At 41.7% G+C, this 14,795-nt stretch overlaps 1 protein-coding gene across 1 annotated transcript in view; it reads left to right on the top strand.

The window, feature by feature from the left end:
• shank3a (SH3 and multiple ankyrin repeat domains 3a) overlaps positions 1–14,795 on the top strand; it is a 994,510-nt gene that overhangs the window by 295,513 nt on the left and 684,202 nt on the right. The window contains exon 4 of the mRNA XM_060842760.1: positions 3,035–3,106. Within this exon, the coding sequence (XP_060698743.1) occupies positions 3,035–3,106 (72 nt within the window). The remainder of the gene's footprint in view (positions 1–3,034; positions 3,107–14,795) is intronic.

The following is a 14,795-nucleotide window of genomic DNA, read 5'->3' as shown; positions in this document are numbered from 1 at the left end:
GAATGAGCTGCCAGAGGAAGTGGTGGAGACTGGTACAATAGCAACATTTAAGAGGCATTTGGATGAGTATATGAATAGGAAGGGTTGGAGGGAAATGGGCCGGGGTGCTGGCAGGTGGGACTAGATTGGTTTGGGATATCTGGTCAGCATGGACAGGTTGGACTGAGGGGTCTGTTTCCATGCTGTACATCTCTATGACTCTATGACTCTCCCTCTGCACGACCTGTGCTGTAGAGCTTGAATGCACAGGGACTGAGGTGAAGAGCGGCAGGCTGTGAGTAAAATCATTGTGAGCCATAGTGAACCTGGTGCTGTGAATCTCACTGAACAAAACACTTTAACCCAAAAAGTGAAGATTCTACCACATGGGTCAAACCCCATTCTAAGATGCAAGCAGAAATTTTAACTGATGAATGTGGACATGTTCTAAGCTACCACATCATCATGATATTCAGTTAAAACTATATCTTTTGGATGAGATTTTAACTGAAGGTCCTTTTTGGCTGCACAGGTAGAAGTAAGTGATGCTGTATAGTGTTCACCTGGTGCCTTGGCAAATACTTCTGTCTCGACCTATACAATCAGAATCCTATTAACTGGTCATTTATCTCATTCATTGTTTGTTGGACTTCGCCGTGTTCCACTAAATTCCTGCAATTGTCTACATAACGGTGCTTAAAGACCACATTGACTGTAGCATTCTATTAATGCAAATTAAAAAAAAGAAATTATATGTATGCATATAATGTGAACTTAGAAATTGGCTTTCATTGTCATTTAGTAGCAAATTGAGCAAACAGAAAAGAGAGTAGATAACCTGACAGGTAAGAGAAGTGAGTACAAAAGCAAATAATTAATTTAGATAAATGCATGGTGCTGCATTTTGGGAAAGCAAATCTTAGCAGGACTTACACACTTAACAGTAAGGTCCTAGGGAGTGTTGCTGAACAAAGAAACTTTGGAGTTAGGCCACTGTTGGAATATTGCGTGCAATTCTGGTCTCCTTCCTATTGGAAGAATGTTGTGAAACTCGAAAGGGTTCAGAAAAGATTTACAAGGATGTTGCCAGGGTTGGAGGATTTGAGCTATAGGGAGAGTGTGAATAGGCTGGGGCTGTTTTCCCTGGAGCATCGGAGGCTGAAGGGTGACCTCGTAGAGGTTTATAAAATCATGAAGGACATGAATAAGATAAATAGACAAAGTATTTTCACTGGAGTGGGGCAGTCCAGAACTAGAGGGCATAGGCTTTCTCATGCAGAGAGTGGTACGCATATGGAATGAGCTGCTAAAGGAAGTGGTGGAGGCTGGTACAATTGCAACATTTAAAAGGCATCTGGATGTGTACATGAATAGGAAGGGTTTAGAGGGATGTGGGTTGAGTGCTGGCAGGTGGAACTAGATTGGGTTAGGATATCTAGTTGGCATGGAAGAGTTGGACTGAAGGGTCTGTTTCTGTGCTATACGTCTCTCTGACGTTAAAAACAGAGATTGCTGGAAATACTTGGATCTGGCTATATCTGTGCAGAAGTAGCATTTCAGCTTAATCATCTGTCATGGTTTATTCATGATGAGGAGGTGCTGGTGTTGGAGTTGGGTGGATAAAGTTAAAAATCACACAACACCAGGTTATCATCCAACAGATTTATTTGGAAGTACAAGTTTTCAGAGTGCTGCTCCTTTGTCAGGTAACTCCCTGCCATTTGACAAAGGCACAACGCTCTGAAAGCTTCTACTTGCAAATAAACCTGTTGGACTATAACCTGGTGTTGTGTGATTTTTAACATGCTTTATTAAGGAAATTTAAATAAATTTGGATGCTGCCTGAGATGAATGCTATGCAGTGTAATGGAGCTTGTATTAGGCCATGTGGTGCTGGGGGATCTGACCTGTTTGGCTGAGTTAGATTTCCTTTTGCTTCAGGTATGTGTGGTGCCATTTTTGGTTATTGCATTTCCCACTCCAAGATATTGTTATGGACCAGACCAGACCCCCTCAACAAAATTTCAGAAGATAGCCTAGGCCCTAACTTTTGCTTATTTTAAAGGCAAATGCATTTTGACTGGTTAAACTACTTGACCTTCTGCAAAACAAAGTTTATTCACATCCTATAGCTAAAATATAGCAAACAAAGGAAGTACTTAGAATGACTTAACTCTATTCGGAAATTTAACGGAACAATAGATGGAGTAACGATTAGAAATTAATTGTTCCAGTATAGTAACATCCCAAAAGCACACCTTTTGGCAAAAAAGCAAATTCAGAAAACAGATCTTGCCTCTCCTGCAATCCAGCAGCTGAGGAAGAGAACCTCACAGCTTTTGGTTGTAATTGACAGAGGGGGAAAAAAAGCTTCCATTTCCTCAAGCCCACAGCAGCAACTGCTAAAAGCTGACTGAAAATCCTTGCTCTGTGAGAGCTTGACCACACCCACTCAGGCTGCTTCTATTGTTCCAACTTTAAAAGATATCGCCAGGCCTCACCAGTTGTTGATCTTCTCAGAGACTGCTCAGTACCTGTCCCCCAATCTCTCTCTTAAAAAACAACAAAACACACCTCTTAAAACCACAGCATTGTCACAATACGGGTATTAAATGGAATGTAGTGAATTAATTTAGCAGATTGCAAAACTCTAGTCTTGCTTGGTTAGAAAACGGTGATTTCCAAGGCAAAAGTGGGTACTACAGATGCTGGAGATTAGAGTGGTGCTGGAAAAGCACAACAGGTCAGGCAGCATCCGAGGAGCAGGTAAATCAACATTTCAGGCAAAAGCCCTTCATCAGGAATAAACAGTGATTTACAAATCCTACTTGTACCTAATTTCATATCAGAGAGAGCTTTTGGAGCCTCAAATTAAGCTATGTCCCAGAAATGAAAAGCAAGTCTTTAATCCACAGGATTGGCCAGCATCCAACAGAAGGTAAACCTTTGTATCTGTTAGGTTTGAATTTTAGTACTAGATTAAAAATTCAGACTGACAGCACTGTCAGTTCCCGTGAATTGCTGATGAACTTACCCATCTATCTTCTCTTTGCAGTTCCGGTATAAGAAGCGAGTGTACACCCAGAGTCATATAGAAGAGAAACAATTGGCCAAGCTACACACAAAGGTAGGTGCTCCTTTGGTTCAGTGATGAACATGGGGACGTGGAGATGCTTTAAGTGTCAAGAGTCTTGACGTTTACTCCAGCATTCACTCCTATGACCAAGACAGCTCAATACAAACTGGACTCAGCACCTTTACTGCTAAAACTGTTGCTCATGCTTTTATTAGCTTGCGACTGGATTATTCCAATACTTTTCTGGCCAGCCTCCCATCCTGCATCCTCCAGAAACTTGACCTCATCCAAAGCCATGACTACCTAACGATAACGCCTGTTCACCGTCACCCTTTGCTTGTTATCTATTGTAGCTTCCCATATGACAATATGTCAATTTTAATTCTCAATGCTTTCAGTCCCTCTACTCTTCATTTGTATCAGTAAATTGGTAAAACAAAATGCTATGACAAGGTCCTAAAAACAGTGAAGGTTCCTTTGTTCTGCTGGCTTGTTCTGCCAGATCAGAGATTTAATTGATCTGGCAGCTTGACCACCTGCCTTCAAAGGATGGTACCTGGTGAAAGGCCTAGCGTTGGTGAAACTGCAGGAACATATTGGAAAATTCATTTTTTCTTCTATTGCAATAGCATATGGATCAGGTGATTGTGCTATTTCTCCAAGAAAACAGTGAAGCCATTTGTCTATACATAAGTGTTCCCATATAAAGAAAACTGTCCTATTGCAATATTAATCTGTGCTCCAAAATTCTGTACCACGACATGAACATACCTTTCGAAGCCATCTGGTTTGAAGCTTTATATGTTCTTTAGACTGAAGTAAATACTCTCTTTTCTTACAAATAATTATCTTGTTAGGGTAAGACTGGATAGTTTAGTCTTTGACAATGTTGAGTTTTGGAACCACACCCCTGTGACAAGACGCTGCAGCACGAGATTGCTGAGGACTTTATGTTGAAGTTGTAACTTGAGGTATATTTTTCAAAAAAGGGACTTGTCTTGTTTGGTTGAATACTCTGTTGTGCATTAAGTATTCAACACCTTCTGTAGAATGAACTTCATTCAGTGGAACCTTTACTGTGTAATGCTTCTTGAACAATGCTCTGAACTCTGCTATTTGCATTCCTCATTCGAGAGTTAGATCTTCTTTTGGAGAAGTTCAGTGACTGATTAATCTAAGAGACCAATTATAATCCTGTGGCAAATGAGCTGGTTTTGTAAGTTTCAATTGTTGCATGGTTCATATAGTTATTAGTTATATACTGGTTATTAATGAAAATATCTACAGTTTCTGCTAAGGGTCAGTACTTGCTATTTTGCCAGTATCGTATTTATTCCTGAAGTGAAATATTGATCAAAAAGCAACATTTAAAAGGCACCTGGATGGGTACAGGAATATAAAGGGTTTAGAGGGATTATGGGGCCAAATGCGAGGAAATGAGGCTGATCAGTTTAGGATATCTGGTCAGTATAGATAGTCAGACTGAATGGTTTGTTTCCGTACAGTATAACTCTATAACTGCAGAGTCAAAGGTAATCTGTTTCTCGTTGATTGTGTTGTTGGTCTAACACATGATCTAAAGTACTTCCCTCATAGTAGAGATGTGTGCTTGCTTGATCTGCATTTGCTTTGGTGTCCAATGCTGAGACTGTTTGAAATCTTATTTACTGTGCTTTCCACATTTGCCAATTTGCTGATGTAGTAATTGGATCTAATAGATTAAATATAGCTGCTGGAGAGGTTTGTGAGTGTTGTTGCATTCGCTGATTGCTTACCGGCACTCGAAACTGTTGATTATTTTCTTCATTTTGAAATTGCATATTAAGATTTTGATCTCATTGAAGGAGATACATTTTGTTGCCTTGTGATATTCTTGTCCGTTTGAACTGTTATTGAATCTTTGTTGTTATTGTCCTGAAATCTGTTGATGTTTCTGCTGATTTTAAGTCAACGTTAGATTTTCCTTTACCAATAGGGTGTTTCCATGGAGACAAACGAAGATATTCCTTTTCCAATCTGGCGAAAGAGTTTCCAAAAGCTCTGGGGGTAGAATCTCTAAACAGCTGCAATCAATACAATTTTTGTTTTGACTGTACTAAACATATCTGCCATGATATAATAATTGGGGTCAACTTTTACCTGCATTGAGGTATTTTTGTGCCGCGTGCAATCATCTTTGATCAAATTCAGCTTTTTTTCTTTGCAATGCTTTCCTCTTAATAAATAAAACTTTGTATTTACTGAATAAAATGTGCATTTCTTGCCCAAAGCTTACTTCATTGTTTGTGCTCTGGAGCTTTGAAGTCATTGCAGTTCTTTCTTCTAATTTTGTTCAGTTCATCGACGTGCCTTAAGCCTGTTTTTGAAGAATTTTCTTAGCTTGATTGTTGATAAGTTTTCCGTTTGAGTAACTAATCTAAAGCTGCTAAGTGATTGCTAAAAATCTTAACTCTGCTTCTTCCCAGCCCAATACTTTTGGGATCTTCCTCTTAGAGATTGATTCTGTTCTGGTTAGCACTGCTGCTTCACAGCGCCCGGGACCTGGATTCAATTCCAGCCTCAGGTGACTATGTGGTGTTTGCACATTCTCCCCGTGTCTGCGTGGGGTTTCCTCTGGGTGCTCCAGTTTCCTCCCACAATCCAAAGATGTGCAGGTTAGGGTGAATTGGCCAGGCTAAATTACTCCATTTTCTCCAGGGATGTGTCGGCTAGGTGGATTAGTCATGGGAAATACGGGACATGAGGATAAGGTGGGGTTTGGGTCTGGGTGGAATGCTATTTGCAGGATTGATGCAGACTCGATGGGCCAAATGAGCTCTATCTGCAATGTCGGGATTCTATGATATCCAGTAATCGGCCTCTTTTCAGGTGTGCACAATCCAGATTTATCCCTTTAGCTGCTGGAGGGCATTTGTAACTCACATTCTTTTTCTTTCCCTTAAAAGCTTATTTTCTCCACTCAGCTGCAAATAGCTTTTATTGACTTTAAATTGGCTTGGCGATTTCTCTGCAGAGACATTCTGTTCAGAGAGTTTTCCTTCCCAGCAGCTGTTTAGCTCCTTGGCTCTTCTGCCTGCTGGCTGGTACCAAATTGGACTGTTGACCTTTTGAGTTACTCTCTTCTCCAGGCAATTTCAGGTCTGCTTCTAGACCTTCACTGCTGCCACCATTTTCTCAGCAACCCATCGCATTGTGGTCACCATCTTTCATTGTGTGGTTTAGGAATCACGCCAGGGACTTTGGATTCAAATCAGATTGCCTAATGAGAAGGCAAAGTCAAGGACTGTCTGCAAAAATTAGCTTCTGTAGTACTCTACTCAATGCATATTAACATTATATACAACAATGTGTGATAATCTGCAAACAACTGGGTTCTGCTCTGAATTGTTAAGAGACTTTTATCTATGTACTAACCACACTGTGCTTTTCAGGCCATGTGTGAAACAGCTCCAAGGCATCATTATAAAGTTGCACCAGAGTCCTAAGGGTCTTGTTGAACAGTACACAATGCTACACATTACATCTCTGGTGCAGGAAATGAATATTTTGAGTGGTGACTGGGGCACCAGTTAAATGGACTGCATTGTACTGGACTGCATTAAGCTTCCTAAGTGTTATTGGTACTGCATTCTGTCAACTAACCAAGTGCAGTCTATTCCACTTGTGCCTTGTAGATGGCAGCTAGTCTTTTGGGAATCAGGAGGTGGGTAACTCATTGTAGAATTTACAATCCCTGACTATTCTTCTGGGCTTGGTTCAATTAGAACAAAGACCTGCTTGAGCTCTGAAACAAAAACTAAAATTCTGGGCAAACTCAGCAAGTTTGGCAGCTTCTGTGGGAGAAAACAGAGTTAATGTTTTGAGTCCAGTGTCTGGTTCTGCTTTCTGCCCACAGATGCTGCCAGACCTACTGAGTTTCTGTTCTCTTTGCGCTTTGTACTCAAATAACAGGTTCAGTTAAGTTTCTGATCAATGACAATGAACCCCGGGTGTTGATGGTGGGAGATTTAGTGATGGTCATGTTATTTAATGTCAAAGGGAAATGACTAGATTCTCTTCTTTTGGAAATGGTCATCACATGGCATTTGTGTGACATGAATATTCTGTTGGACCTAGGAGCTTAACCCAATCTATGCCTGCAGCAATACCCTTGGGTTGACATTATTGACTTGCAAAAATCACAAGCAGCTTCCATTGAATGAGGTATGGGGACAGCAGAAAGTTTACTCTTTAATTTCCACTGATTTCACCTTTACTGGGAATCCTTTGTGCAATGCTCAGTCCTGCAATGACGCCAAAATATCAAAGGTAGTCATTACCATCTGTGCTAGAAAGGAGCAGATTATTTCAACTGATCTGAATAAACTCCTTTTATTTCCTTCTTTCTTCCTCTGCTCCCAGTGTGCTGTCAATCAATTTGGTGTTTAACTTCAAACAAGGAGTCAAAGTTGTCTCTCCACACTTGATACTGGAAAGTTATTTAAGTAGCAATACCCAGAGGGGGACAGGAAGTGACAGAATGGGCAAACATAGAAAGGAGCAACTATAGTGTTAAAGGAGGGAAAATGGGTTAATGAAACAAAATAACCAGTTCCTTACTTAAATGCAGTTGGTATTCAGAATAAATGCAGTGAATTAACAGCGCAAGTAGAAGTTAATAGGATGATTTTATAACAATTATGGAGTCATGGTTACAAGGACATCAAAGCTGGGAATGAAATATTCAGGACAATGTGTCTTTTCAAAATGACAGACAAGAAGGAAAGGGTAGCTTTGTCAGTGTGAGATGGAATAAGTGTGATAGCAAGAAATGACCTTGGACTGGCAGATGTAGAATCTATATGAGCAGAGGTCAGAAATAACAAGGGATGGAGGACACTGATGGGAATAGCCTCTACTCCCCCTAACCATATGAATAATATAGGAGAGAAAATAAATCAGTACACACTGGTACACATTACATCTCTGGTGCAGGAAGTGAATGGGGCACCAGTTAAATGGACTGCATTGTACTGGACTGTATCAAGGTAATGACAGTATATAAAAAAAGCAATGTATCAATCATAGATGACTTTAATCTTCATTGGAAGAAAAACAAATTGGCGGAGGTAGGCATGAAAAAGAATTTAATGTTGAAAAATGTGGTGCTGGAAAAACACAGCAGGCCAGGCAGCATCTGAGGAGCAGGACAATCGACGTTTCGGGCATAAGTCCTTCTTCAGGAATGAAGAAGAATTTATACTGTATTCAGGACAGTTTTCATAAACAATGTGTTGTGGATCCAACAGAGATCAGGCTGCTTTGGATCTGGTAATATGTAATGAGACATGTTTAATAAATCATAGAATCCCTACAGCATGGAAGCAGGCCGTTCTGCCCATCAGGTCCACACTGACCCTACGAAGAGCATCCTACCCAGACACCCCACCCCATTACTTGAGACCCGCATTTCCCATGGCTAACCTACATAATCTGTACATCCCTGGATATTATGGGTAATTTATCACAGCCAATCTACCCAACCTGCAAAACCTTGGACTGTGGGAGGAAACCGGCAACATGACATCCCAACACTTCTAATCAATGTACTGACCAATAAAGGCAAGTGTATCAAACACCTTCTTCACTACCTGTGACTCCACTTTCAAGGAATTATGTACCTGCATGCAGCACAAATGACAAGCAATGTCCATCTTCACAAATAAAAGAGTCTACTCACCTCTTCTTAGGATTCAACAGCATTGCCATTGCTGAAGCTTCCACTGTCATCAACCCGGGAGTCATAAAAGACTGAAACACCTACCTGGCCTGCTCCATTAATACTATGGTTAGAGCAGTCACAGTCTGGGCACTATATTGAGAGTGACCAGCCTCCTGACTCCATAAAGCCTTTCTCTCTAACAGGCACAGATGAGAGTGTGATGGAGTAATCCCCACTTGCTTGCATGAGTTCAGCTCCAACAACATTCAAGAAGCTTGAACACCATTCAGATCCAAAACCAGCCATTTAATTGGTACCCCATAAAACAGAGGTCAGGTGCTTCGGGTCTGGTAATGTGTAAAGAGACATGTTTAATAAATCATAGAATCCCTACAGTGTGGAAGCAGGCCATTCTGCCCATCAAGTCCACACTGACCCTATGAAGAGCATCCCACCCAGACACCCCTAGCCCATTACCTGAAACTCTGCATTCCCATGGCTAATCTTTACATTCCTGGATACTATGGGTAAATTATCACAGCCAATCTACCCAACCTGCACAACTTTGAACTGTGGGAGGAAACCGGCACATCTGGAGGAAACCTACGCAGACGTGGGGACAACATGCAAACTTCACACTGACAGTCACCTGAAGGTGGAATTGAACCCGAGTCCTAGGTGCTGTGCGGCAGCAGTGCTTGCCACTGAACCACTGTGCTGCCTCATGATCTGAGGGTAAAAGATCCCTTAGGGAACAATGACCATAACATAAATTTATCGCTCAAATGAGTGTGAAACTACTGTCAGAGAGAGCCATTGTAAACCTAATTAAGGTTGATCTCAAAGAAATGAGAGCAGGATTAGCTGGAATAGACTAGTAGAGTGGTTGAGCAGAAAACTCAGTTGAGGAACACATGTTTAAGAAAAGTAGTTCATAATCCACACAAGGATGAATAGTAGTGAGGAAGAAGGATTCAATGAAGGAGATAAACTGACCATTGCTAACTGAAGAAGCTAAATCAAAGTATAGTATCAAATTGAAGGAAAAAAAATATATTGGTAAGCCAGAGGAGTAGGCAAGTTTTAAAAACCAACAAAAGATTACCAAAAAAGAAGAAAATAAACTTTTGAGGATAACATCAAAATGGACAATAATACATTTGTTAAGAAGGTAAAAAGGAAGAGAAAGTGAATATAAGTCTCTTAGGGGATGAGGTTGAGGAATTAATAACAGTGAATCAGGAAATGACTGAAGAGTTGAATAAATAATTCACATCAGTCTTCATGAGAGAAGGCACTAATCACTTTCCTAAATAATCTAAACAAAAGTGGAAGAAGAAATATTTACAAAAGCTGTCAATAGTTTTTGAAGTAATTTTCCTCTAATGGGGCTAAATGCTACTAAGTCCCCTGATCTGAATGGTTGTATCACAGAATATTAAATAAAGTGGATCCAGTGATAATGGATATACTAATAGTCATCTTCTCTGAATCCTTGGATTCTGGAAAAACCCCAGAGGACTGGAAAACTGCCAACGTAACAACAGTATTCAAAGTAACGTTCACAGAGTCATAGAGATGTACAGCACAGAAACAGACCCATCGGTCCAACTCATCCATTCTGACCAGATATCCTAAGTTAATCTCGTCCCATTTACCAGCATTTGGCCCACATTTCTCTAAAACCTTCCTATTTGTGTACCCATCCAGATGCCTTCTAAATGTTCTTCTTGTATCAGCTTCCATCTCTTCCTCTGGCAACTCATTCCATGCACACACCACCCTCTGGGTGAAAAAGTTGCCCCTCAGATCCCTTTTAGTTCTTCCCACTCTCACCTTCAACCTTTGGACTCCCCTACCCTTGGAAAAAGACCTTGTCTATTCACCCTATCCATGCCCCTTATGATTTTATAAACCTTTATAAGGTCACCCCTCAGTCTCCGAGAATGCAGGGATAATAGCCCCAATCTATTCTGCCTCTCCCTATAGCTCAAACCCGCCAACCCTGGCAACATTCTTGTAAATCATTTTGAAACCTTTTCAAGTTTAACAGCATCTTTTCTATAGCAGGGAAATTCAGGATTCCAAAAGTGGGCTCACCAACGTAATGTAGATTCACAACATGACATCCCAACACCTGTAATCAATGTACTGACCAATAAAGGCAAGTGCATCACACACCTTCTTCACTACCTGTGACTCCACTCTTAAGGAACTATGTACCTGCATGCAACAGAAATGACAAGCAATGTCCATCTTCACAAATTAAAGAGTCTACTCGCCTCTTCTTAAGATTCAACAGCATTGCCATTGCTAAAGCTTCCATTGTCATTAAACTGGGAGTCATAAAAGACTGAAACACCTACCTGGCCAGCTCCATTAATACTATGGTTAGAGCAGTCACAGTCTGGGCACTATATTGAGAGTGACCAGCCTCCTAACTCCATAAAGCCTTTCTCTCTAACAGGCACAGATGACAGTGTGATGGAATAATCCTCACTTGCTTGCATGAGTTCAGCTCCAACAACATTCAAGAAGCTTGAACACCATTCAGATCCAAAACCAGCCATTTAATTGATACCCCATAAAACCACCTTAAACATTAATTCCCTCCAACATCTGCAATGTACCACAACTGCAGCATAGTACTGCATACAAAACTCACCAAAGCTTCCTCATCAGTACCTTTCAAAACTATTCCCTCAATCACCTAGCAGGACCGAGACAACAGGCTTGATGGAATACCACCTGCTGCAATTCCCTTTCAACTTGTGCACCATCTGACTTGGAAATATATTTCATTCAGATCAAAATCCTCAAATCACCCACCTAACCATACAGATTATGTACTGACACAAGAAGGACAGCAATATTAGATTAGATTAGATTACAGTGTGGAAACAGGCCCTTCGGCCCAACAAGTCCACACCGACCCGCTACCCACCCATACCCCTACATTTACCCCTTACCTAACAACTACAGGCAATTTAGCATGGCCAATTCACCTGACCTGCACATCTTTGGACTGTGGGAGGAAATCGGAGCACCTGGAGGAAACCCACGCAGACACGGGGAGAATGTGCAAACTCCACACAGTCAGTCGCCTGAGGCAGGAGTGCTAACCACTGTGCCACCGTGCCACCCACATATATCAGAAAATGTGTACCATTGTTTAAAGGTAACTGGGATTACCAATAAGTGTTTGCCTTGCCAGAAAAATCCAGTCCCATGAACAAACATTAAAGGTGTATGGAATAAAATCTGCAGATTCTTTTTCATGCTCATGTGTAACTATTCAAGAACATTCTTTATGTCCCTGTTATCGTCGAATCATCCTGTAATATTAAATATTTGCTGCTTCACAGATAATCAGTACTTGCACATCGCTAGTTTGCAAACCCTGTGTATTTTCAAATCTGTCACAGAAATGAAATTACTGACTTTCTGATCTGTCACATGCAAGCAACTAATAGCCTTGCCTGGAAAAGCAGGCAGATTCAAGATCCAGCAACATCTGTAAGGAGAGCCAACGTTAGCCACATACCATATGAAAGCTCTAGTGTTATGCTTAGTACAACAGGAGCAGAGAGAGAGAAAACCGGATGTGTGTTTTCTCAAAGCAGATTTGGTAGTAAATAGCTCAGCTGTCAGATTCTCTCGCTGGCAGCTGATCATGTGGATAAGATGTGCCTTTGTTCTGCTGAGACAATGCCTTAGTCATTGGGTAGGTGGAACCAACACACTGTGGCCTTTGCAGGAAACATTTCTAAAGTGCTGATATAAGCTCTGAATTCCCAAGGCAGTTACTGAGACTAAGGCACCCAGTAGCTGTTGGGCTCATTGGAAATAAATTAATCCCTCATGTTGCTGCCCTCCAGAACTCCCTCTATGAACTTCGTCTTCCAAATTCTGTCTTGCATCCTATTATCAATAACATTTCGGGCACCCGGTACTCTTTTCTAAAGCACCCTTACAATCAGCTAATTTGTTTCATGGTCTTAGCTGCTTATCATAATTTTTTCCAGACTGTTGTTTGTTAATATCGTTGTAACCTCCTATAGCCCGACATCACAACCCTCAGTCTCCACTCTCCTGCTGCAGGATTATTTTCACTCCCTGCCTGTCACAGCCACCATCAGAGCTAGATCGTATAGCTATTTTTACATGTGTTTAATTCAGCCTCCCAATCTTTTCCACCTCGCTGCTCCAAATCTTGAAAGCTTGCTTTGGAACTGCAGAATAATAAGAGTTCCTTGCTTCAATACTTCCTCTAATTCCTAATCTCTCTCCATGCTCCCCTCTCTCAAAGGTGCCTAGGATAAATCTTAGCAGGACTTATACATTTAACAGTAAGGTCCAATGGAGTGTTGCTAAACAAAGAGACCTTGGTGTGCAGGTTCATAGCTTCTTGAAAGTATAGTCGCAGGTAGATAGGATAGTGAAGAAGGTGTTTGATATGCTTTCCTTTACTGGTCAGAGCACAGAGTACAGGAGGTGGGAGGTCATGTTGCAGCTGTACAGGACACTGGTTAGGCCACTGTTGGAATATTGCCTGCAATTCTGGTCTCCTTCCTATCAGAAGAATATTGTGAAACTTGAAAGGGTTCAGAAAAGATTTACAAGGATGTTGCCAGGGTTGGAGGATTGAGCTATAGGGAGAGACTGAATAGGCTGGGGCTGTTTTCCCTGGAGTGTCGAAGGCTGAGGAGTGACCTCATAGAGGTTTGTAAGATCATGATGGGCATGGATAGGATAAATAGACAGGGTCTTTTCCCTGGGTTGGGGGAGTCCAGCACTAGAGGGTGAGAGGGAACTATATAAAAGAGACCTAAGGGGTAATGTTTTCACTCAGAGAGTGGTGCATGCATGGAATGAGCCAAGTGGGATATGGGCCAAGTGCTGGCAAATGGGATCAGATTAGGTTTGCATGGATGATTTGGACCAAAGGGTCTGTTTCCATGCTGTACACCTGATATTCGGGTAAGGATTTACTGCTCTGAGTATTAAGTAATAGGGGCAGGGTAGGATTTACTGCTCTGAGTATTAAGTATTAGGGGCAGCCTGCTGCAGGAGTCACCCCCTGCATTGACAAAGCTAATTAGGCACATGATGTGTCGATGACCTTCACATCTAATCAGGAATTTCCTCACTGAAGGTTCACCTTGCCTGAGACAAAAAAAAACTGCAGATGCTGGGACCCCAAAGTTGACAAACAGGAGGTTGGAAGAACACAGCAGCAGGCAGCATCAGGAGGTGGAGAAGTCAACATTTTGGGTATAACCCTTCTTCAGGAATGGAGGTGGGGGCAGGGCGAGTTGCAAGTAGAGGTGGGGTCATGGTCATGGGGTGGGGAAGGTAGTAGAAAGGTGAGATAGTTTTGATGAACGCAGGTAATGGCAACATCTGATTGGTCGATGAAAGGAATGAATCTGGTTGGTAGCTGTAAGGAAAGGTCGGTAGATGGAATGGAAGGAATGTGTGGGTTTTGGAAACGTGTGTCAAATGTCATCAAGATAGCTGTACCTTTATCACACTTGTTACAAAACAGAGAAACGTGGTGCCATCAGCAGAACGTGAAGGCTCCTTTGAGAAGTGAAGGCAATCCTAATAAGTAAAGTTGGCCACCACTGATGTTGTTGTGAAACTTGAAAGGGTTCAGAAAAGATTTACAAGGATGTTGCCAGGGTTGGAGGATCTGAACCACAGGGAGAGGCTGAACAGGCTGGGGCTGTTTTTCCTGGAGCGTCGGAGGCTGAGGGATGACCTTATAGAAGTTTACAAAATTATGAGAGGCATGGATAGGATAAAATGGCAGAGTCTTTTCCCTGGAGTGGGGGAGTCCAGAACTAGAGGGCATAGGTTTAGGATGAGAGGGGAAAGATAAAACACAGAGGGTGGTACTGTATGGAATGAACTGCCAGAGGAAGTGGTGGAGGCTGGTATAATTGCACCATTTAAGAGGCATTTGGATGGCTATATGAATAGGAAGGGTTTGGAGGGATATGGGCCAGGTGCTGGCAGGTGGGACTAGATTGGGTT

The sequence above is a fragment of the Hemiscyllium ocellatum genome, chromosome 23 (assembly GCF_020745735.1).
Source record: "Hemiscyllium ocellatum isolate sHemOce1 chromosome 23, sHemOce1.pat.X.cur, whole genome shotgun sequence".
Lineage (NCBI taxonomy): Eukaryota > Metazoa > Chordata > Chondrichthyes > Orectolobiformes > Hemiscylliidae > Hemiscyllium > Hemiscyllium ocellatum.
This window is presented reverse-complemented; position numbering and strand designations above follow the sequence as displayed.